The sequence below is a fragment of the Haliaeetus albicilla genome, chromosome 22 (assembly GCF_947461875.1).
Source record: "Haliaeetus albicilla chromosome 22, bHalAlb1.1, whole genome shotgun sequence".
Taxonomy (NCBI): Eukaryota; Metazoa; Chordata; class Aves; order Accipitriformes; family Accipitridae; genus Haliaeetus; species Haliaeetus albicilla.
Window position 1 is genome coordinate 22,779,651 of NC_091504.1, and position 24,593 is coordinate 22,804,243.

Sequence of the window (24,593 nt, forward strand, 5' to 3'; positions counted from 1 at the left end):
GTGCCTGGGGAAGGAGGCCCTGCCTAACGATGCCCGTGGAAAGTAGGTCAGCTGGAACGCCTTCCCACCGCTTGCCCGCCCCGGAGCTGCGGCATGCCGCTGGCGCTGCTCCCGTTGGTAAAACAGAGGAAGGGGGGGAGACAAAAGGAAGGAGAACCCGTCTGCCGCGAGCTGCGAAGTGGGGGGGCCGATGAACCCGGTGGGGTCAACCCTGCTGTGACCGCCCAGGGTTGCTGATTTATCCTCCCAGCTACAGCAAGCCCGTGGGAGGGTGCCCGAGGTTGAGCGTGCCGGCACGGCAGGCACCCACGTGCTGGGATGCGCCTGGGCGGGAGGTTGGCGAAGCCAGGTGCGCCGGGATGCGGGGCAGCGCGCGTGCACACGTGGGGCAGGAACGTGCGGGGACCTGGAGGGTCCCTGCGAGGGCGGCGTGCCTTGGTCCTCCGCTGATGCCTCCTGCGAGGGCACTGTGGGATGGGGAGGCATGGCAGCACAGCGAGCGTTGCTTGAGTTTCATGCCTTGTTTGTTTGTATTTTTTTTTCTTTTCCTTGGAGTTGATCCAAGTGCCCTAAATAATTTAAATGTCTCGTGTATGAGCAGTGGAGGCTTTTAATACATTTTTAGTGTCTCAGCAACCTGGCTCTGCACTGGGCTGGTGTTTCATGTCCTACGCTGACATGAGAGCAGTGTGCAGCTGGTTGGAGTGGGGAGATGCCCCAATCCAAGGCGGACGTGCAACAATGTTGGGAAACACAATTTTTAAATTTTTTTTTTTTCCTGCTTTGCATCCTGAGGACGTTGACCTGCCTCAGGTGCTACTGCATCTGGGCAGGAGCAGACGGGCAGTGCCCCAGCCCTGTGCCTTGTGGCACCGCAGGGGACCATTGCTGGAGAGCACGCAGAGGACAGGGGGAGCATCCCACAGTTCTTCAGGCACCTCTTGGGTTTTTTTTCCCCTTGAGAAGGGAAAAAGCAGAAAAAACCAAACAAAAAGGGAGTGTGCACACGTGCAGCACAGGTTGGTGTCTCGGGCAGCGTGCCGTATCACTGTGCTGGCACCTCTCCATGCTGGACCCCTCCTCAGCTGCTGCCAGGTCCCTGCACCCCTCCAGCCCTGTGTGCCCAGTGGGACGGTTCTGACCCAGCAGAGCACTGCTGGGATGGGGCACTGGGATTTGCTGCCCCTGTGGGCCTTTGTGGTGCTGTGGGTCCCACTGGAGGAGGACAGGAGGACTTGGTTTGGCCTCACCGTAGCCATAGATGGAGGAGATGGTTGTGGCTCCTTCCTCCTCATCGGGGTTTGACACATGGTGTAAAAATACCTTCCTGACCTTTCTGCAGAGCACATCGCCGCGTGGGATCCATGCTGCGGTTTCCACCAGCTCTGCTAAAGGTGTTGCCTGGCCAGAGTTGGGCGCAGCCTCCCCCGGTCCCTTCCAGCCCGCAGCATCAGAGCATCCTCTGCAGTGCTGGCTGGGCTGGGGCAGGAGAAAAAGCCCCCGAGCAGGAGGAAACGGGGTTTTTTGTCGCTGCTCAGGCCATGCGGGAGCAGGGCTGTGGGGCTGAGGAAGGACAGACAGGGACCATCTTCTTTTGCACGTGGGAACGTGTCCTGCAGCGTGTCCTCTGCTTGACCTTGGGGGAAGTTGTTTTTCTGCCAAACCACCAGCCCCTGACCCCTCTGCATCGGGTGCCAGCATGGCTCAGCTGGTGGGACTGGGGCACCTCTCTGGCAGCCCGTGAAGCCCCTGCACAGCCCTGTCCTTGCCCTGTTCCCCGTGGCAAGGCCCAGCTCGCTCCCTGCGTGCCGGGAGGCTGCATTTACAGCAGGTCAGGTAACTCCCACACAGCTTTTCTACCGGTCCCTTTCAGGTAACGCATGCCTGTTACAGTGCAGGTTTCCGCTCCAGCAGGACCCCGATCCCAGTACCCACCAGTTCACAGCAAGCCCCCTTACACCAGAACCAAGTGTCCCCGCAGGTGTTAGCCCTCAGCCCTTGGCTGGTCTGTGTGAGGAGGGGGGAACCGGTGGGGAGTAGCTGGGTGCAGCGTGTCGAGCACGTCGGGGCTCAGCTACGGTGCAGCTTTCCTGCCCTGGTAATGCCAGAGCCTGTCTCACAGGGTGCCATGGCTCTGGTGGGTCTGGGACCCACTGCCACCATCCCACAGCCTCAGGCTGTGATGGCTGAGTGTTGGGGGTGTTACTGGAGGGGACTGGTGGGACTCAGGTTGGGCTGTTGGCGGGGATGTGAGGACCCAGCCCTGTGCCCATCACGCCTCGGGCATTGCTGGCTGGGGTTGCTGGGGGACACTGGTTTCTCCTCCAAGGTGCTCTCCACCAGTCCGGCTGTGCCTGCTCCTTGCCATGTCCCCACCACCTTCGCGGGCCAGGGAGGAGTAACGGGGTGGGTGCCTCTTGCTCACACAGCGGGGATACTGGTTTTGTGCATGGGGGATCCACTTGGCAGCCCGTGCGGGGATGATCTACCCCTAGTGTGCCCCAGTTGCCCCCCTCGGGAACCGGCTGGGGGTCCCGCGGGGGCCTCGGCACAGGAGCAGCCTCTGCAGCGTGCTGGAACCTGGGTGGCAGCTGGCCGGAGACCTCCCAGGCAGTTGCAAGCAGGGATTGAATTGCTCTGCCTTAAACCTTTTAGACGTTAATTTTATGGGTTTGGCAATTTCTGGTCTTACTAAAAGGGGGAGGGGAGGGAGGGGTGGGCTTGGGAGGAGTGCCCTGGGCTGGTGGTGGCAGAGATGCTCCTGTGCCTGGCCAGGGAGACTCCGCTCCTCGTTCCTGGTGGGTTGGAGAACAGTGGGGTGTGGAAGGGTGACCTGAAGCCCAGCCATGAGCTGGGGAGACCTCAGGGGGTCCCCAAAGGTGTTGGTGCTGCAGTACACAGACACCATGGGACAGGGCAGCCTTCGGCACAGGAGCCTTTTGCTGTGGGGTGCGTCAAGTTTGGTGTTGGATTGGAGATTTTGGGCATGGAAATCCCTTAGCAGAAGGTGGGACAAGTGGGCACCAGCTGCCTCGCTGGCATCTGGCTCCCTCCTGAGACCTGCCCATGGATGTCCCCGCTGTGCTGATGCCCAGCCTGTGCTCCTGCTCGGCTGCCTTCTTTCTGTATGTCCATCCTTCCAGCTGTCTGTCCTTTCTCTGCCATATTTTCACTCTGAAAACTCAAAACACTTCTGCACGATGGCTGCGATGGGGAGGACATGCACGGTCTATGGACCTCCATCCCCTCGGATCCAGGCTGAGCTGTCAGACTCATTCCCCGGGGTCTCCCTCTTTCACATTGGGTGCCATTCCTGCCAGCAGCCCCAGCCTTGTGCCAGCACCCAGAGCCTGCCTGGCCATTGGGAATGCCAAGCAGAGCGCATCCCCTTCCCCTCCGCAGGGAGCATGCCAGCAGCCATTCCCGGCTCTGCCGAGCCCTGGCTAAGCCGAGCCTGCTCAGACGTGCAGGAATTCCTCCTTCCCAACCGCGGGTGGATGTGGGGGTTGTGTGATTGCTTGGGGTTGCCTTCCCGTGCTGAACTTCTGCGATTACCCCTTGGCGCTGGCTTGCTTCTGCTGTTTGATAAACCTCTGTGCTGGGCCAGATGTCGTACAGGGGTTAACACTTCTCTGCAACAGCTGGAGGATGGCAAAACTGCTCTTACATTGAGTTGAGGGAAGGCAGGAAAGAGGGTGACAGGGAGTCAAGGACAGGCTTGGGGATGAGCTGCTGCATTTTGAGTGTCCAAGGATGTTTGTCCTCATGTGCTCCCCAGTCTTGTGGCACTTCCTTGGTTTTCCCCAAGAGATACGTTCCCTGATTCCCCATTGCACGGAGTGCGAGGCTAAAGCCTGCCAAAAAACCTAAGCCAAGCCAAATGCATCCAGACGCTTGTCTTGGAGGTGGAAGAGTCACCCAGAGAGCTTAGACCTTTGGTACTTCAGGATATTTGAAACTAGGGAGGATAAAGTCCTGAGCCTGTGGGGAAACAACCCTGTCCGGGCTGGGAGGGATCACGCTCCATCACTCGAGGGGACGAGGAGGAACCTGTGCCAGGATGGTGAGCGAAACCTCCCCTGGCTGCTGCCTGCCCGGCAGCTGTATCCCAGCACGCTCTGTCCAGAGGGAGATGCCCAAACTGGTGCTGGCGGCTGCACCCTCTGATGTTGCCTCATGCTGTGCAATGTCTTAGTTCTCCTGGTAAAACACCCTGCGGTCCCCAGTGAAACCACTGCCGCTGCTGCAGTGGGAGAGCAGCCTGGCACCACGGTGCCGGGGTGGTTCAGGAGGTTTTGGCTGAGGTATGAGAGCTGCCACAAAAATAGTGCTGGGGTAAGGGGATGGAGCCAGAGACTGGCAAGTGCAGAGCGTTTGCCTCCTTTTGTTTTGATTACTGCGATCTATAATTAGCGGCCAAGGTCTCTATAAATAGAGCCCTGCTGCGTGGGAACGTAGTGGAGAGGCAGTGGGTGCGCAGGAGGGGTTTTGCAAGGACGGAGAGCACTGTTCCGTCCCTCCCCGGACCTGCGGGTGGGTGATGGCTTCAGCGCTGCCTGGGGATGGATCCAGCCCCGTGGCTAGAGCAGGTCAGAGAAGAGAGTTTGGACTGCCCAGCTTCTTAATGACCCATTACACGTCTATGGGCCAGGTCTAGTCTCTGTGCCTCAGTTTACCCCTTTGCCACTTCCCTTGGGCTGGGATTTATACTGGGTTGGCATTTGTGCCACCGCTTTGCTGCCAGCGAGAGCTGCAGCCTGCCTGGAGATATTTTCCATCACACCAGGCCTCCTTTCAGTGGCTGCCTAAGACTATAAATTTTGGTTTTTTTCCTTTGTGGATATGCTGGTTTGAAAGCAGGACAAAATTCAGGCTCACGTGGGAGCATCTGAAACTTTGCTGGTGTTGTGGACAGCTAATGCCAAGGTGAGAGCATCTTCTGGATGGGCTTTCCCAGCTCCCCTGCAGGGCATCAGGAGGAGCATCCCTGGGCACAACGTGTCCTCCCAACAAACTGGCCTCGCTCCATGTCTGGCGCTTTCCAGCGTGGCAGGACAGAGTGTGAGAATGGGCTGTGAGCCCTGTGTCTACCCTACCCCTTATTTGCTGGAATCAAGTTGCTCTCTAAGGCTGAGGGGGGGGCATTAAGACCACTGTTTCGGGGGGGTCCAAGAGGCTGCTTAAACCAGTAGTCAGCTGCCTCTGTGCTAGCGTTTGCTCATGCGTATGGGGTTGGGTGGTCCCATTCTCTGCAGCAGCGTTGCGGACCCTTCTTGGGCTCACAGCACAGTAGTCCTGCTCCTAAGTCGGGAACTCAGGCGGATTGTAATAGCGTTAACCTCAATACGACGGAGCGGACATCCCTGCTCCAGCCCGCAATGGCTGGGAGGGAGGTCAGGAGGGAGCTGGGAGCTGATGGGACCGGGGTGGGATGAAGAGCGAGACCAGCCCGACATCTGGCAATGGTTAGGGGAGCACCGGGACCCCTGGACCGGGTGTATAAATAGAAGAAGAGAGGCCAGCTCAGAGGTGGGAGGTCTGGCACTGCGTAGGGGGCTGCTGGGTCACATCTGGAGCCCCACGTGGCCCCAGGCCCCGCTCCCGACCGTGGAAACGTAAGGAATTGATCAATGGATAAAAAAGGAGAACGGTGTAAGCGTTGGTGGCTGCTGGTGGGGGATCAGAGAAAGGGAGGGGTGTGTGCCCAATGATGCTGTGATGTGTAGGCTCGTGTAATTATTGTTTCCTAATTGACCCCCCTCCAAAATCTTCTTGATTTGGAAGAAAGGGGCATTTTAAAATGTCACCGTCAGCAGAGCTGCGCTGCATTAGTTTTCATTGTAGTTCCCTCCTTTGTCATCTATGTTGTTTTAAGAAGCCAAGAATCTGTGCGTGTGTTTTTTCTCCTCCTTTTCAGATCAAAGCGGTTTACTTCAGTCTTGGCACAGAATGGAAATTCATTGGCAGGGATTAAAAACGAACCTTAAACATCCTGGCCTCTCTGTCCTTACTTTTTCCACACGTTTTGCCACTTAAGTGTTTCCAAGGTCTCCCTGCCCCCTCCTTCACGGAAGCACAAGGCTTTACAGACCCCCGTTCCCCTCGTCCCTGGTGTTTCCCCCCCACGGACACAATTTTGCCGGTGCCTCTGTTCACCAGATCTTCAAGACTTTCAGTTTCTGTTTAGCATAAAAAGCTTTTGGCCTAAATCAAAGCGTGTTTCAAATTTAAAGCAAGCTGAGAGAGAAGGGGCTGGAGGGGAGCAGCTGTGCGAGGTTCGGACAGTGGCAGGGACCCCCACCCCAGATTTTTTCCAGGACATGGGTCTGACTTGGTCTTGCAGTGCGAGAACTTTCTGCCTGGCTCCTCTGGTTTTTGATTCAACCTCAATGGAGGGGGAAAGTGATACCTTGCACGGCTGCATCCTGCGATGGTCCAGAGGTGGTGTGTGATGTTGGTGAATGCTGGTGATAGTGCCCTGCCAGTCCCACCAGTTTGTGCAATGGTTTATGCAAGGGGGGGGGGGTGGGGATGGCTCCATCCAGGAACTCCTGGATTCATGGTCGTGGTGTGGATGGGAAATCATGCAGGATGTGAGCTGGCTGGGATGGCAGTGATGGACAGCGGTGGGTAGCAGAGCTGGGGAAATAAGCGGTTTGGTGGGGAGCAGGGTGGAAGATGATCTGTGGGGAGGTTTCACCTGGGATGTTTAGTGCATATCTCAAAGATGAAGCAGTAGAAGTAAGGAAATGTTGGGAATAATTGGGGAGCAGCGATCCTTTCTCCTCCAGGAGAGCTGGGCAGGAGAGGGACCCCTGAAGTTAGGGTGCAAGGAAGAGGGGACAAAGCACATCTTTGTGATTGCTCTGCAGAGGTGTAGAGACAGCACAAGTGCTAGTGGTTCCTAATGGAGCTCAGAGGTCTTTGGTGGATTTGTTGTGTTTAATTTTCAATACTGCTTTTGGGGGAAAAAAAATAATCCATGAACCTACAGGGATCCTTGGGAACTCGTTCCCCAGGACATCGCTGAAGCTGGGACCAAGCAGCCTTGAAGGGGTTGGGAGGATATGCAGATCTTCATTTGCAGTCTTTCTAATACTAACGTCTTGCTTGATGCTGATCCAGTGTCATTTTGCTTACTGGGGTTGGGCGTGGGGATCCCATAACGGCGGCTTCAGGGGGGTTCACGTCTTCCCTTTTCTGTCTGCTCAGAGTGTCTGGCCCCAGTTGCTGCTGGAGGTGGGTCCTGCTGTCAAGACACCTGTGGGCACCTCCATGAACAGTTCCCTACCCTATACTCTTCTATTTTACCTCTTAGTTTGGTTTAGTGTGGTGTTTGGGGAAGTAAAACTGCTGAGCTGCAGAAGGGAGGTTTGTGGGGGCTGAGGGAACAGGGAAAGGCTCCTCCAGGGATGGCTCCAACACAGGTCCTGGCACCTGGCTCTGTGGCCAGGGACCATCACTGGGGCCCCAAAAGTGCCTGGGTTTACTGTGAGCTTAGGTGGATCAAGCTGACTGTTTCTGTTCACATCTTCTCGAGCGTGGACGGAGGACGCTGATGTCCATATCGAAGCCCCCTGAGAAGGGCGATTGGTGTCTGCAGGACCCACTCGGGAGATGCCCCGGTGTGAAGCAGTCTGTGGTGGGAAGTTTGGGAGTTAACAGAAGGCGAAAGGATGAAAGTGGAGTTGGGAGAGCTAGATACAGCCAGCGACCTCCCAGTGGACGAGCAGCTTTGATGACCTGGCCCAGGTGCTTCCTTCCTGGAAAGAACACAGCCCCTATTGTCTTCTGCGGGCTGAGCTGCAAAGCTGGAATTGCTCTTACGCTGAGCGACGAGAACAGGTTCAAGTGGCTCTGTCCCTTCTGCTTTTTCCCTACTGCTCCATCTCTTGAGACCTAGCAAAGATGTTTGTGTAGAAGACAGGTGCAAGAGCAGTGAGGGAAATGAGCTGGATTTTAAATTGCATTTATCTAGTTTATGGGAGGCAGAGTGATACAGGCGCTTGCAGCAGCTGGAGTTTCTTCTTCGTGACTTCTGGAAACCTGGGCTCCGTACCCGTGGCCTCCAGCCTGGCTGCAGGCTCTCGGCGAAACAAAAATCGTGATCTGCTGTAGCATGTTAATGCAGAAATCAAACCCGCCTCTAACGGCATTTAGCAGTGAAGATATCAGAGCTGGTAGCGAAATGACACAGCTAATTCCTGAGCGCACGATTACCCTCACGCAAGCACTTTGGGCCCCAGCTGGTGTTCCCACCCTCCGCCTCGCACGGTGGCCTCGGACCTGCCTTTCCTCTGCGTCCCACCGTGCCGTAAATATCTAACAAAACACAGCACTCCAGCAACGGCCCTGAATGCTGCAGCGGCGAGTGACAGATGGTAGCACTGGTATTTACTACGGGCAGTTGCTCCAGTTGCTTTTTCCTTTTTTTTTTTTTTTTTTTTTTTTTTTCCTTTCTGGTGGAGTGGTTGAAATGAAGGCAGCGGGAGCTCTGCTGTAGTCCCGGCAGGCAGCTGAGGAAGGGGCTGCGGCGGTGGGTGCCTTCGGTGGGTGCCTGATCCCAGCTCTCTGCAAGCCAGGGCAGCACTGGGCTCCCAAGCATCCCCCGGTCCCTGGGTGGCCGTACCCATCCGCGGAGACATGAACGACCGACCCACCCAAGGACCCAACAAAACCACAATTTTTTTGCCCCATTGTTGCTTGGTGCCGGAGAAGGGGGTATGAAATGAGCTGCCTGCGGCACGGCCCTGTACCTGCCGGCTGCGCCGCGTGGCAGTGGGGATGGGGTTGGTTTGGATTCTTTCCAGCCCTGTCACGGGCCACCGGCTGAGGTCGGCGAGGACCACCAGTGGGCTATAGGCTGGGTAATGCTGGGCAATATCATCCCTTTTCCCATTGTGTAAAGGAATCTCTAGAAGAAGTGGCATCCTGGTGGCTGACGGATCCCTGTTCCTGCCAAAAGTCCCATCTCTGCCAGGTCGCGTGGGGTATCCTGGCCTCGCCTGGTGGGATTTGGTGCTGCAAAACCCTTAGTGACAGCTTGGAGAGGAGGATGAGGACGTGAATTGAACAAGGCAACAAAGCTGCTCCAAAAATCAAAGCGCGTTCCCCCTTTTTTTTCTCGGCAGAGATCCTGTATTCATTGATTGTTGACATGACATATGTGGGTTGGAGAAAGGCAGCGGTGGCTTCTGGCAGGGGAGGAAGGGGCTGGGGGGGCTGGGGGGGGGGCTCTGCAAGCTGAGATGCTGATTACCAGGGGCAGCAAATAGCTTGCAGCTGCCTCCGCTCAACATGCTCTTTGTGGCGCTTGCAGCCACTCTTTGGACGCAGCTATTTTTAATTTCCCCAAGCGCGTGCACACAAAGCAAAGGGGGTGGGTGATGCCGCCGGCGTCCCCCCTTCCTGCCCCCTGCTCCCACCTCCTTCCCGGTCAGCCCTGCACTTCCCAGTCTCCTCCCGGCCTCTGGGGAATGGGGGGACCTGCCCTCCCCCCAGTTTCTTTTTGGGTCTGCCTTGGGAGCCAGCCTTGGCTCCCCCTCCCCCCCCCCCGCGCCAGTGTGTGCGGGGAGCTGGGAAAATGCAGAAATAAATAAATACGCAATTAGGCAGGCGTCCAGCCATGGAAGGAGGGGGGTGCTGCAAAAAAGAGGCTCAGGCCAAATTTTGGAATGCCTGAGAAAGCGGCTGGAGCTGCAGGCGAGTGCAGGGTTGTGGGCTTCCCACCGCTGCTCTCCTCCCGGCGGAGAAGGGGCCGCTGCAGCCCCCGAGGAGGAGGACGAGGAGGAGGAAGGAGGGTGGCAGCTCCCAGCCTTGCTCTCGGCAGGGGTTTCCCCCCACCGGCATTTGCAGAGTCCAGGACAAGGCATGTTTGTGCTGGAGGTGTGATGAGAGCAGGGGGTCTCAGCCAGCCCTAGGCGTGCTCTTGCCACAGCTAAAAAGTAAACTTTCAGCTGGTGTTTTTGGGGCCGAAAGCCGAGGTGTGCACTCTGTTCAAGCAGCAACATGGTTTGGGGTTAATAAATTACTTATTTGCAGTCCTTGTTTCTCTGTTACGGTAAGCCTTAGTGAATATTATATTTCTGCTTTATCCCAGACATGCATTATTCATCAGGTTTGGAGTCTGTAGAAGGGACATTGTCAGGTTAAAACTTGTGTGGAGAGAAGCCGAGGTCTTCAGTGAGGTTTTGTGAACGGCTTTTCTCAGGGTTGCTGAATGCAGGGTTTTTGCAGAAGTCTTCCACCTTTTGTCTGTGCTGTTCTGAGGCATTTCTGGTGAAAAATGAGAATTCCCAGGCAGGTTTTATTATTGGTCTTGCTCATTGAGTTATTATGGGCTGCAAGATACATAAGGTAGAAAAAAATGCCAGCAAAATACTGCTTGTCCCTCATGCCGGACCAGGTAACAGCGTGTGAATGTGCTTTTGGTAATACATATTTTGTAAGACCTTTTCATTTTGCTCCGTCCCTTCAAAGCTGCGGAAGAGACTTCCCTGCAGTCACTGAAGTCTGACTGCAAGCAGGCAACAAGATAAAACAGCCAGTCAGTCTTGCTGAAAGTTAAAATTACCATAGGTAAATCACGTGTGCAGCAACTTAATGTTACCCTTCACCTCCTTCCCGCAGGATCCAGGAGCTGATTTGTCTGCGTATGTTAACATGGCTTGCACCCTGCCACCCGCCGCGGGCAGCACGGCTCCTCTGCGACCTCTTCTGCTTTTAGGGGAGAGCAGGTCCCTGGGGCAGAGGTGCTGTGTGTGGGCCTTGGGCTGCTCTGGGGGCTGGGGAGAGCTGGGGAAGGCTCCCACCTACCAGGGAGGACTTTTTTCCCTGTTTTCGTGGCATGCACCCCAGGGCCGTGCCGCATCTGCGCTGCCGTTGCACCCCTCGCTGTGGGGATGCAATCCTGGGAGTCCCCACTCTTGCATGCCCCGTGCCATGGGTGCTGTGGCTTCAGGTGCTGTAGCTGTGGCTCTCCGTGATTTTATGGCCAAATAGTGCCCTGGGCACCCGCAGAGAGGCTGTGGGCTGCTCTCTTGCTGCAGCCCACGGTTGTCACCGCTCTTCTCTTGGTCTCCATACAGCGATGCTTGCCAGTGTTTCCTTTGCCGTGGGTGACAGGGTCCCTGGGGAGAGGAGGCGGAGGGGACAGGAGCACAGGCTGGTTTTAGACATGTCCCGGCAGCACCCTGAGCTTGCACGGGATTTCCACCCGTTGTTATGCTTGCGGCTGGGGAGAAAGGGTGGGTTTTTGGAGCACGCCCAGCCTTGGCCCTTTCCTCCTTGTTTCATCAGCCCTGCTGCAACCGCATCGATAAAGTCACAGCAGATCACCGGGGCACTGGGGAGCTACTGGGATATAATTAGGGTTTTGGTTCGCTTTTCTGGCTGCTTTCCCATTAGGGGAGGGACAACGAGGATTATGGACAGAGCAGATGTGTGGAGGAAGGGGGTGTTTGGTTTGCACGGGCAGTTAATGCCATGGTCAGGCTGATGCTGGGGGGTGAAGTCTCTCATCCCAGGCATGGGGGATGGAGAAACCTCCTCGGGCTCATCCCCTTCAGGTGCACCAGCCCCAGATTGCTCCTCTCCGACGGGGCTGAACGGCTGCTCCCAAAGGAGAGGTTGCAGGGAGCGCTCTTGGGAGCAGCTCACGGCCGTGAACGCGCTCCTCTCCCTGAACTCTTCTGCAAGTGCAGGAGCCAGATGGGAACAGCAGGTTTAAGGAGAAAACGCTGATCCCCTGGGACACGGGGATGGTTCTGGCAGCCTGGTGTGTTATTCCCAGCCTTTGTCCCTGGCTGTTGCAGGTGGCCAAAGCGCTTTTCCCCCCGGGTGCCATTTGCCTTTGAACCCGGCGGTGCCTGCTCAGCTAAGGCGGCTCTGCTGTCTGCATCAGTGCCTCCACCACATCTTACATATGGCAGCAAAGCCCACCTTGAATTGTTGCCGGGTGGTCTCTTTGCCCTGCAACAGCTGTGTGTACCTGTTGGGAGCTTTTCTCCTTGGAACTGCTTTTCTTGGCCAAAAAGCCTCCCATTTTGTGCCATTCTTTGGGATGGCTAATGGTCAAAGGTTGGAAAATGCTCTCCAGCTGCTTGCCTTGGCTTTTGGGAAAGTCTGCAGAGTCCAAGCTTGTCTGGAAGCTGCTGGGAGCAACGCAGAGCAGGTATGGGGTTTTTTTATAGGGTTGAGGCGTGGGGTGCAGGATGCGGCTGCTGTTTGGTTGACCAACCCAGCCCAACACAACCTCTTCTGCTTGGGTCGGCCCTCGTACCTCCAGCTGCAGAACCCTGAGCGCCCTGGGAGCCCGGCTGTGTGGTATTCCCAGCCCGGCAGGAAACTCTGCAAAGCTCATAAGAGCAGTGCTGGGGAATAATGAGATTTCCAGGCTAATTTGGCCGGATTCAAGAACTTCCACTGAAGCATCTGCACCCGTGGGAGTTGCCTGAGCCTCCAGCGGATCTGGTGCTGCCGATCGGCTGCGGGGTTGTCCTCTCCTCGTTTGCAGTCAGTGAGCGCTGGTGCAAGATGCTGTATTGACAGACCTCGGGCGTGAAGGTGGGGGCTTGGGGGAAACCCCACCATGGTGTCAGTGCCGTAGTGCATGGTTCCCGCAGGAGATATGCAGCGTGGGACGTAACTGGTGTCCGCTTTGCTGCAGCCAGATGGAGCCCGCTATTTCCCCGCAGAAGGGAGAGTAGGTGGGCATGGGGTGACCTGTGTAATGCACGGTGGGGTGGGAGGTCTTGACCACGAATAAATTGCCTTTATCCACTGTAAAGCAAAATCTGCTGAGCAAATTTTCAGTTCAGCTGAGCCCAAAAGAAGCCAAACTGGGGAGAAACTGCAGCCATGGCCCTGTGGTACAGCATTGGGTCAACTGGTTGGATGGAGTTGGCTTGAGTGGGTCTAACCCTGTGTCCTATAAGAGTGTTCAGCAGAGCTTTGCTGAGAGGCTTCTGCTGACTTTGTCCATTGCGAGGTAGTGCTTTCCTTCTTTTATTTCTGTGTTTTAGTGAAAAAAATGAAAATTTGTAATTCATATGAAACGGGAAGGTTTTTTTCTTTTCTTCTGTTTGGACACTAGGAAATGTCTTGCCATTTTATTTGCTCTTATATTGGTGCTGTAAATAACGTTGAAGCCCACATCAACTGCAGTTATTTTCCCGCTTTGCAAGAAGACTGGCTTCAAAATCAAGCAGCGAGGGAGCTTTGCCCTGGCTTCATTTCCTAAGGTTTTCCCCAAGGTGCGAAGCCCTTTTCACTTAAATGTCTTTCGCACCTTTGCATAGCTGCCATAAGGATCCTGAGTGAGGGCATTGCCCCCTCACCAGTTTTTCTACCCAACTCTAGGCTCAAAAGCAAAAGGTCTCTGGAGAGTCAATGCAGCAGTCTCAGCCCTGGTGTGATGGGTTAATGGAGCCAGCCTGGGCTGTTGGGCAGAGCCTGCCCCAGTTCGGCTTCGTCTCTCCAGCACAGCCGATGTTGGTTGGGGCAGATGCTCAGGCCATTTCCCTCACCCCCATAAAGCAGAAATCCGGTTCTAGCTGAGGTTGAACAGGGCTTGGGTGGCTGGTCAACACAGGTGGAGATCACCCTCCCTCCATCCAAGCTTTCCACCTCCTGGGCTGTCTCCAAAATTGGCATCACTGTGTCTATGACCCTCAGCGTGCAGGTGACCTTATGAGTCCTGCTGTGGGGATGCGGTTTCCGATGTTTTGGTGAAGCCCTTTGCTCCTGGGGAGGGACGTGCGAGCCGGCGTGCACAAAGGTGGTGGTGAGCCCCTGCACGTGTGTGCCTGGCAGCGTGCGGTGCAGGGACAGCCTGGGACTTGTCTCCTACACCGAGGGGGTGGAGAATAAAGTTGACAAGGCCAATTTGGAACAGTGCAATTTAAAATTCAAATAATCAAGATGCAAATGAAGGCCTCCTTTCCTTCCCACCCCCAACCGACTTCGTTTCCCTCTCTATGCAACTTGTCTGCCATAGTCCCTGCACCAAGCTCTGGTCCCTCACCACGTGTACCGTCCTGGCACATGGTCTTGCTGGGCTTTTGCAATCGGGCTGATTACCATGACAAGTCGCTTGAATGCTGCAGATATTTGCTTCCCCTTTGGCTGGGTAGCTGTTGTGCTTGCATGTCGGGGAGCGGGGAAGATGCCACGCTGGCAGCTGTGAGCAGATGGGGTCGGATCTGTTATCATGTATTCCTCCCACCCCCCTCCTAGGAGGGGAGGAGGACATTTTGCATTTTAAATGCATTTAAATCCTGGAGAGGGAAGAATAACTCTTGGGTTTGCAGGGCTGCGAGATGGTGCCTTCAGCATGGCCGGGCTGGCAAGTGCCTGTGCAATGCTGGTCTTTTGCTTTGGTCCCCCAAGAGCTGAGATATGGGTTGAGCAGCTGCTCCAAGCTCTTTGTGCAATGCTGGGCTTTTGCTTGGGTCCCCAAAGAGCTGGGATGGCAGCTCAGAGTGGCTCCTTGACCCCCATTCCGGTGGGACCTTGCTCTTGTTCCCATCACAGTGCCGATGTTCTCTGCATCTTCTGTCCCTCTTCCCCTCCAGCAGCGTTGGACGTGGAGCACGCGTGTGCACGGGTGCAAGCTCCCCTGAAGGGCTCCTTGGATTTGGGGATGCTGCCGAGGACCCAGAGGGTCGGACCCCAGCGCCGAGGGAGGTTGCACCCACTCGGTGACCACCATCGGGTTTGCCGACCCTCCCTGCTTGGTGCGGGCAGTTGTGTCAGGACAGAATACGACCATCCCCATCGTGCACGGACCCCTTGGAGGCTGTTCAGCAGGAAAGAGGTTAACAGGAAAGAGGCAGGCTAGGCTCTGGCTGTCAGCTCCCGACCCCGCTTTGGGGTGGGGAGCAGCTGGGAGCTGCAAGAGCAGCGCGAAAATCGCCATATAAGGCCAAGATAAGCCAGCTTCAGCCTCCCGCGCAGCCCCGGTCGGGCTTGCTCTGCTCCAGCGTGTGTTCCCCGTATGGGTGTCCGTGGGGACGGGGCTGCGGGTGGGAAGCATGGCCCCACATTTGCTGCCTTGGTGACACCCCTCCCCGGGATGGGTGCTCCCCGTGGTTCGCTGAGGTTGGTGCTGGGTGGGAGAGGAGCCCGAGGGTGCTCGCGGCCAGTTCGCAGGCAGCTCACGGCCAGCTCGCAGCCTCGCTCAGTGTTTAGACTCGCTGTCTGTGGACGTAAACACCAACTCTGCTTAAAAGTGGCCCCTGGCTGAACTCGCCTGCCCGGCCCCTGCACTTCGCCCCCTCCCCAAATTGCTCCCGGGGAAGAAAATTCCTTCCCCTGGGCGAAAATGGAGCTGATGTTTTATCTCTTGGTAAAGGCTCGGGAGGGCTCTATAGGAGCCCGGCGTGCAGGAACAGGCATGCATGGAGCTTGCTAACCCATCCTCCAAGGCCACCTCCCCGAGCTGGTTCCTTGGGGTGGGTGACCTGGGGCTGGGGGGAGCTCCTCCAGCAAAACAAATTTCAGGAGCCGGCTGTCGGTGCCTGTGATGAACAAGCAGGGGCCAACAGTCGGGAAACGCGTGATGGGGCCGGGGTAAGCGTTATGGCATTTATCCAACTGGGAGGGTGTTTCTGCATCACTGGCTGCACACCAGGGCAGGTGTCCAGTCCCCTCCTCACACTGGGACGGGGCGGCTGCTGGTGGCACCGTGAGCCAGGTTTGCTGCCGGTGCGGAGCCACACCGGCACATGCCAAAGCCACATCTGCAGAGCACCGCTTGTGCCTCCATCTGTGAAAGGGGCTGATGGCTTCTGGCTGGCTGGAGAGTCCAGGCAGCAGTGAGATGTGGGGACATCTTCCCCTGTTTCTTGCACAGGGGCACGAGGTGTGTGTGCAGAGGGACGTGCGTTGCTTGATACCTCTGTTGCGTTCCCTTGCCAACAGTAAAAACCTGCTTTTCTATTGCCTGGTGCGCAGCCCGAGCAAGCTGGCGGTTTCTCAGTGGCTTCACTGAGCTGTAGTTGCTGATATGGGAAGGCTGCAGGTGGGAAAGGTGTGCTTACGTGGCCAAGAAAAGATACCTGCCTCCTGCTTGGATGGCACAGGGAGAGCAGAGAGCTGCCGTGGGGACGGCGGGGATGGGGGGGCACTCCTGCTTGCAGGGATGTGTGGGATGGAAGAGTGCAGCCTTCTGCTCCCTTTTGATGGGTGATTGCTCCAGTCCATCCTTCTGCAGAGCCCGCAGAGGTCGTTTTCATGAGCCTTTGTCTAATTTAATAAATCCAGGATGCTCAGCCTGTTAGACGATCTATAAGTGTAATAAAATCTGCCCGCTGCAGAGCTCCGGTCGCATTGTGGCCATATCGATAGCCTCATGCCTAGTGGCAGAAAGCCTAAAACACTCATTAAAGCCCTGCCGCTGTGCCAGCCCCGCTTGCCCGGCGCCTGGGCAGCTCGGGGCACATCGTGGCTGCCCTGCCGGCACCGGCAGGCTGGGTGCCCCAGCAGCAGCACCCGGCAGCCATGGTGCATGCATGGTGCATCCCCAGCTGGGATTTAGGGAGGCCATGCATAGCCTCGCACAGCTGAAAAGGGAGCTCCCTGTGACTTTTCAAGGAGTTGGTGTTTTCTTGCTGATGGCCTCTGGGTGGGAATGGTGGACGCGGCTGCGGTGCGGGCTCCCCGTGCCGCGCTGGTGCCGGGAGCTGCCTGTCCAAGCTGCATTGCTGCCCTCGCCCCAAGGCATGGTTGTCTCCGTGTTGCTCCGATGCGCCCGTGGCGATGCGGCAGCGGAGTCTTGCTCCCTCCCACGGTGCTGCCCAGCCAAGATCCCGCTCGCATCCCGCCTCGAGCACTGTGATCAGCCGAGCCTGGGCACTGGGGATGGGTGAAGCTTTTAGCAAACACAGCAGCTGCCTTTGCAGAGTACTCAGGAGTGCTGCGAATGAGCAGCGCACTCGTCGGCAGCCACCCTTATGAATATTTTAGCTCGGAGAATTAACATTTGTCAAGAAGCGTTTATGGAGGCAGCGTGGATGTCTCTTCCCCAGGCGCCAGAGGTTTGCTGCTGCTCCGGGGTGGTGCTGGGAGCCAGGGCAGAGCCAGCCGGAGCCCAAGCTCTTTTTGGGCAATGTCGCAGTGGAGCGGGACGGCAGAACTGCGATCTCCCCCCCGGGATGGCCGAGTCCTGGTGCCAAGGCAACCAGCCCGCCATGCGAGATAGACAAATGGTTGTGGTGTTTTGTTTTTTTTTTTCCTTCCCCTCCTGGTTCTTGGCAGAAAGTAAAATGTCCCTTTTGTTTGGTTTCCTCCTCCCCCTGCCCCATCGCCTTTCTTTAAAGGTTGTGTTCCAGATTTCATCAACCCACGTTTTGTAATAGCTCTGGAGAACGGCGTGGGCATTGGCCGTGTCCCACTGAGGCCGTGGCAGAGCCGCTCCTTGGGAGCTTGACTGCTGGGTTACCTGTTCAGAAGACATTTTGCGTGCAGTTGCTGAGTGAAACTCCGTTGTATTTTGGATTGAGGTCCTACAATGCACACGTGTTAGAAAGGATGGGGAAGGTACTTGGAGAAAATTTGGAAATTTTTGAATCTAAATAATCCTGTATTTCTACCTCAGCCCTGCAAAACGGTATGGAAATGAGGGACTCTTGCAGATAAACCCTGTTGACTTACAGCATCAGCCCCTGCGCCTATGAGTTCATTGCCCACGGAGTGTCCAGCACTGTGCATCCTCCTGCCACAGCACCTGGGTCTCCCCAGTAATGCCCCGCTTGGGATTTCTTCCTCTGGGCTTGTAAGAGCTCCCCGTTCTTGCTTTCCCTCCTTTCCACTGTCCAAGGTGGGGGCTGCTGCAGTTGCTGGGCTCTGCATCCTAAGAGCATCTATCCAAAAGTCCCTGCATCTTGTCTGGAGGCTGCTGGGTTTGTGGATGTGGAGAGCACAGCGTGACTTGTGTCCTGGGCACCCAGGAAGGGAGAGGAGGAGGAGGAGAGCGTACTATAGGCTTTGTGTAGTATAGAGGGGGACGCTGCGAGCACGTGTGTGTGTAAATACGGATCTGTCATACCAGAGGGAAACAGCAGCGCAATTGTTTCTTGGCTCCGGTTCTTCTGCTGATACTGGCAGCGTGGAGAGCTGTAGCTGCTCATATGGTGCGGGTGCTGCCTTCCCCGTGCCGGCGAGCGGTGGGGGGCTGCTCCGCTCGCCGGGCAATAAGTGGCCGGTAGCACCGAGGAGAGCTGGTGTTCGTGATGGTTCCCATAATGGTGTCCTCTGCTGGTACACCCTGCTGTGCTTCCATTCCTCCCCCCAGTTAAAAGACACACCCAGGCACCAGATCCAGTGGCGGGGTAGCTGCGTGCTCCATCCCATTGACAACAGCATGGGAAATGGCAAAGGCAGGGCCAGCGCCTGGGGACGGGGCTGTCCCCGAGGTGGGGACCAGCAGAAGCCAGCAGCTGGAGCCGGAGCTGAGCCTGAGCATCCACTCCTGCCTCACCTGGACGCGAAGCCTCCCCGGGGTCCGACGCTGGGTTTGACCTTGTATCAAAGCATCTGCTCTTCAAAGGGCTGGTTGAAGTCCCAGCCTTGTAATTGTTTTGGTGTCTCTGCTGTGTAATACTTCCCTGCTTTTGCATTTATTTATTCCCTTCTAGTTGCCGGAGCCGCGCAGTCCTCACCTGGCCTGGGACCAGCTCTTTTTGTCCTTCCCCGGGGATCCCCAGCCCTGAGAAACCCCCCATCGCAGAAATGGGTGCTCAGAGGCGGGCAAGGGGTCCACGTGTCCTCATCCCCTGCTGCAAAGCCTCTCCCATCTCCCCTGCTCCCATGCCTACCACCCCACAGCTTCGGCACCACGTCAGGGCTGTCCCTGTTCTCCTGGTTCCTCGGGGAGAGCAGCCGTACGCCGTCAACAGCAACTTTTCCAGGGATCCCCGGCTGTTTTCGAGGCGCTCCTGGGGTGCAGCGCTGCCCGAGCCTCGTCCTTTTCCTCAGTGGAGTTTGCGTCTGTGCGCACGCATGCGCGTTTTCGGCTGGCACCATTTGCATTTCGCTTTGCTTCAAAGTGCCTGCGCTGCCTCCAAGGAAGGAAATAAATAGTGTAAAGGAATTTACATCCCGAGCGAGGCTGCTGGTCCGTCAGGTTTCATCTGCTGCCGAGAGGTGCAGGGGTGCAGGGGGGGCTGCCGTGGAATGGCGGGTTCATCCCTGGTGCCTGTCCTGTCCCCGGCCACAGATGCAAGGGGGGGGCAGCCCCAGCTTTGCTCGCAACCCCTCTCCTGGCATCCCGGCTCGGAGACACGGTGGCGGACGGGGACCCATCCATCGGGCTGTGTGGGATGCCAGCATTCACCCTTGCGAGGAGGGGTGTGTTGGTAAAACCACTTCACAGGGCCGGCCTGGCGGTGTGGGGGCCCCAAACCGGCTCCTCCGCTCTGGGCACGCTTGGGTCAGGGCTGGGTGTGAGCGGTGGGGGAAGCCACCCCGAACGCTGCCGTGGGGTTAAAGAGGGAGGAGAGCAGGCGGGTTTTGCAGGGAGTCATCTCCTCCTCTCCTCCTGTGCCAGCTCCCTGCCACGTCCCTGCGGGGCCTCCTGGGGAGTTGAGGGGTGCCTGTGGCAAGAGGGACCGAGTGTTTTGGGGTCCCCGTGAGGGACTGGGGCTCCCTCATGGAGCCGCCCTCATCCCCTTTTTCCCCTGTCTTGGTTGTTTTCCCTGGTGCAAAAATGTTCTGGGTGGGGAAGGGGATCGGGTCCAGGCCTTACAGTCCTGGAGGCCTTGGCTGTGCCAAAGGCCAGCGATTCAAAAACGTTTCTAAGGCTCCACTTGGAACAGGGGAAAGTTTTTCCGTTGGGTTTTTGTAGCTCCCGGAAAACGGGGTTTTATTTTTGCTGTCTAAGACAAAAAAATCCTCTTAGGAGCCGACTACCCGCCGCGGTGCAGGGCGGGTGGCTGGGCGTGCATCATGCTGGGGGTCTGGGCTTGGCTTTGCTTTCCCTCCCTCCCTTCATCCCTTGGGGTCTGTGGATGCTGATGCTGGTTTCCACGAAGGAAAAGAGGTTTTGGCGTCCCTGATGTACAACTGGTCCCGTTTGTGTGCCCATGCTGGGCACTGATGCTGCAGCATCCATGATGGCTCCATGTCACCCCTGGACTGTTGTGGGATGTTTCCACCCAGGGATGCAGATGCAGGGAAAGCCCTTTTCCTGGGGAAGGGGGCTATTTACCATGGCCCACAGATGGGTAAATCGGAGGCCTCAGGGAGCTGATCTGAATTTCCTGGTCTTGTAGCCCATTGAGCTTTCCCCAATTGCCCCTTCTTTGCATGGCGCAGGCTGCTTTTGGAGAGGTTTTACTGGCAGGGGAGCTGGTTTCCATGGTAAAAACCTTAACGGTGTCTGCCAAAAATCTGTCTCCCCATTGGCCCGGCCATCTGGAGGGTGCAAGGAAGCTTTAGTGGGGTGAGGAGGTGGCTGCAGGCTGCTTTGGGTACTCCACTATTGGCAGCTTGGAGGGGTCCCTCCACCCAGTCATTTATGCCCCAGGTTCATCACTGGGATGCAGGGGGGACCCCAGTGTCACCAAACCTGGTGGGGCACAGGCACGCTGGGGATGAGGGAGACATGACATTGATGCTCAGGGAGGGAGGGCTACGGGCACCGTGCACTGGGAGCGGGTGGCCGCACTGTAATCGGATGAGCCACCGCCGCTCCAGATGGACCTGTCAGTTCTTGTCAGTGCTGACACCCCTCCGGGTCCCTCTGCATCCCCTCGGGTCAGGGGGACCACCCTCTGTTCCACTCTGCTGTGTCTGCTGGGAGCAAGGGGGCTGGGAGGTGACACTGTGTTTGCAAAGCCCGTCAGACAAACAAGATCCCTTCCATGCTGCGGTCCTTCCATGGCAAACTCTGTGTATTGTTAACGTTAATGGGAAAAACCTGGCACGTGTGTCTGTCTATAGTGCCTGAGTCATTCTGCGCTGAGGGCAGTGGGGCCGTGCTGCTTTGCCACCCTCTGTCCCCTGGTGCCACCCCACCACGCCAGATGGTAAAATGGCAGCTGCAAACCCAAAGCTGGCCACTCAGTGCCTTGCCTTGGTGTCCCCGTGCTGCAGCAGGGCAGCCATCCTTCCCTGGGTGTTTGGCATAGGAGAAGTGTCTTGGTGACAGCAGTGGACTGGGCTGGGCTGGGCTGGGCTGGCAGGAGTTGTGCCTGCTGGTCTCTGTCCCCAGATGTGCGGCACAGGGCTTTGCTGCGTGCCAGCGTGGTGCACAGATGGGTCTGGGTACCCACGGGCAGAGCATCTTGGTGTGTAGGATCCCACTGTCCACCAGGAGAGGTTTTAGGGTTCAACTCTGCACTCATCTGTTCTTCTCTCCTTAAACATTACTCCTTTCTCCTTTCCCTCGCAGCCGACAACCCTCCCGCAGGGCACCATCAACATGAACCAGTGCACGGATGTGGTGGATGGGGAGAGCCGGACAGGGCAGAAATTCTCCTTGTGCATCCTGACGCCGGAGAAGGAGCACTTCATCCGGGCCGAGAACAAGGAGATCATCAGTGGGTGAGTGCAAGTCTGGGGCTGAGCTGCCATGTGGCTCTTCCCTTAGCTGGGAGGAAGAGGAGGGCAGGCAAGACCTTGCCTAAGGCTGGGTGTTGTGGCAGTTCATACCCAGGCTGATGCCCAAGCGATGATCACAGCCTGCTGCAGGGACAGTCCTGGAGTCTGGCTGTAGCTGCTGCCTTGCAGTCAGCTCCAGTCTGCTCCATCTTTTTGGCAAGGACAGGGTTTCTTTCCCCTTCCCTGCTCCCCTGCCTGGCAGACCCCTGCCATTGCCTGGTGCTCTGCAGCAGAGGGGGGGCCTGAGCCCCCCCTCTAAGCCACCAGATTTACGGCGTGGGCATGAGCACTGACTTCAGCAGAGACCTGTACGGCGGCAAATGATTTAAGTCCTTCCTCCACGCCTAGTGTGCATGTTCAGCCTTGCTGGGCTGAAGTCTGAGGCTTCCCAACATACTGGACACATTTCAGAGCCAGTGCTCAAGGAAACTCAGCCTCTGCTGGAAGCCTTGGCGAGGCCCCACAGCTGAGATGCTCCTGAGTCACTCGTTACTTATGAAGGCCACCGTTTTCAGGTCAGTTTTGTTGTCTGCCGTTGGGCAATATCCTGCTCCCCGCTGCAGAACAACACTCCCAGCAGCGTTTAGCCCCGGGAGTGACCTGAGCTACACTGGAGCATCTGTGGGATGCTCAGAGGGTGCATCTGATGCTGAGGTGCTCCTGTGCTGCCCATGGCAGCTTCAGCCCCAGCAGAAAGCAGCTGTTTACTGGCCGGGCTATTTTACTTGGCTGTTGGGTGAACACCAGGACGGGCTTGGAGCCGATGGGTGCTGGGGTGACCCCATGGTGCTTTTAGGACAGCATCCGATCAGGCACCCAGCCTGCTGGTGCAGGTCCTGTCCCCACACCAGCAGCAGGTCCCGTAGTCCTGGGACTGGCATGTCCAACCCCGAGCACCATATACCTTCTGGTCCTCGTCCGTCCCTGGGCAGACGTGGCCTCCTGGGGCTGCCCGCTCTGCATTTACCCCATCCCCATTCAGACTCGCCTTCACAGCACCCACGTCGCCCCCCTCACTCCCTGCGGGCAGGCTGGCAGAGGGGGTGGATGCAGCCCACCCGCCCTGGTCCCAGTGGAGCATCTGACCTCCGAGAACAATTAAAATATCATCACTCACAGGAGCGCCTGCCACTGGGATGCAGTTGCTCAGCAACGCTGAAGATTAGGCCACTAAAATGAGCAAATTGTGGTAGATTTCCCAACTCCAGGTGTTGGATGGTGACCTAGAAACACCCTCGTCCATCGCTCGCATGCTGGCTTGGGTTGAAGCCACCGCTGGTGAGGGCGCAGACCTGCGGGAAAGCCGAGCCGCTGGCACTCAGCGACAGACTGCAACAGTGCTGCTGCTCATCTGTGAGCATTTCCTATGTGGGATGTCTGGAGCTTGGTGCCTCCCTCCCAGATTTGGTTGACATTTGAAACTAGAGCAGAAAGTTGAAGGGCTGAAGCGCTCGCTCTTTCCCACTCTTCCCAAGGCACAGCGTCTCCTGCTTGCCTGAGCCCTGGCAGCAGCAGAGTCAGTGCTTTCTGTTGAGATGATTTCTATTTCCAAGCACTTTCTTTGCTTCTGACTCCCGCAGTTTTGGTAAATACTGGTTGAAATAGGTGTTTTTCTACCAAGAGCTTGGGATTTTGATCAGATATATGTTTTCATGCATTGAAACTTCCCTGCTCCACTGAGACATGTGAGCATGGGTCATTCCCCTCTCCATACACGGCTGCCCCCCCAGCCCCATTTGCAGCAGTGGGGTTGCAGCGGCTGTGGAGCCAGGGTGCAGAGGCGTGGGGGGAACATGGCATGGGGGAGCTGGTTCCTCTCCCCTGGCCAAGGTGGGAGCGATGGCTGTGCCCCAAAACATGACCAACCCCCATGCCCTGCTCTGTTCTCCCTCTCCCCACGCTCCAGTTCGCAGCTCAGCCTTTTGTTGCCGGTCCTGCCAGCCGTGCGGGAGGGAGAGGCATTGCAGAGCAAGGTGGGGCTGATTTATTGTTCATTGGCCCGGCGCTGGATTTTGAAGGAGCGCGTTTGCTCCTGACTGCAAGCATTAATCATCCCAAAACAGTCCCACTCTGGGTCCACGCCAGGCGGGTTTCATTTGCAGTTGCAGCACGACAGGAAGATTTCCCCAGCCGGGGGAGAATTTGTTTTACGTTTGTTGCATGCTTCTGGCATTTATTGCTTAACCAAAACCCACTTGATGTGGTCATCTCAAAACGCTTTACAGCAGCAGCGTGCGAAGTGGGGGGAACAGGAGAGGGAAGCAGGGACATCTGAAGCAGGAATGTTTCCCAGCAGTCCATGGATCCCCGTGGAGTTCGCAGGGATGCAGGGGCAGGTCGTCAGGCCGCAGCGGGAGGGCACAGGAGGGTCCCCCCCAAACAAGCGACTTGTGCAGGGGATGGACTTCTCAATGCCAAGTTCACGCTGCTCTTTCTTGGACAAAAGCGCTTTGTGTGCAGTGTGCAGGCATTGGCATCGCTGAAGGGGGAAGGTCTTGCTGGAGGCTCTGTCCCTCTCGGCTGTCTTTCAGGACCCTTGAATCCCTGTCTCATGCGAGCCTTAGCCGTGGCCTCACTCTTGCAGCAAGTGGGGTTTGAGCCAAAGCACCCCAGCGTCATCCCTCCTCCCCTCCTGTCCTGCCTTGATTTTTCCCCCAGGAACTGGTTGGGATGATTTCTGGGTACTATTTACCACATTGACCCTGACCAGGTTGGAGAAACTGAGCTCCTCTGTATGCCCAGCTCCAGCTTGGGGTTGTGCTTACGGTCAAGTTACAAACCCCAGAAGGCTGGTGGTTAGGGGTAAAACGCGGATGCTCCATCTCTGGAGCTTGCAGGCAGCTTGCCCCAGAGGCGGGATGGAACAGTGTTTCAGTGTGGTCAGAGCCACCCATGGTGGGGGAACAGCTTTGGGGTCCTCAGCCTGTGGGAAGCTGCCTTACGCCCCGTGGTAGAGCGCGAGCATCGCTCCCGTCCCTGCGTGCTGCCCTTCG

The 24,593-nt window shown here is 57.0% G+C and overlaps 1 protein-coding gene across 7 annotated transcripts in view; it reads left to right on the top strand.

The window, feature by feature from the left end:
• MPRIP (myosin phosphatase Rho interacting protein) overlaps positions 1 to 24,593 on the top strand; it is an 88,626-nt gene that overhangs the window by 14,361 nt on the left and 49,672 nt on the right. For all 7 annotated transcript variants that reach the window (XM_069810380.1, XM_069810381.1, XM_069810379.1 and 4 more), the window contains exon 4: positions 21,392 to 21,543. In XM_069810380.1, coding sequence (XP_069666481.1) covers positions 21,392 to 21,543 — 152 coding nt within the window. The remainder of the gene's footprint in view (positions 1 to 21,391; positions 21,544 to 24,593) is intronic.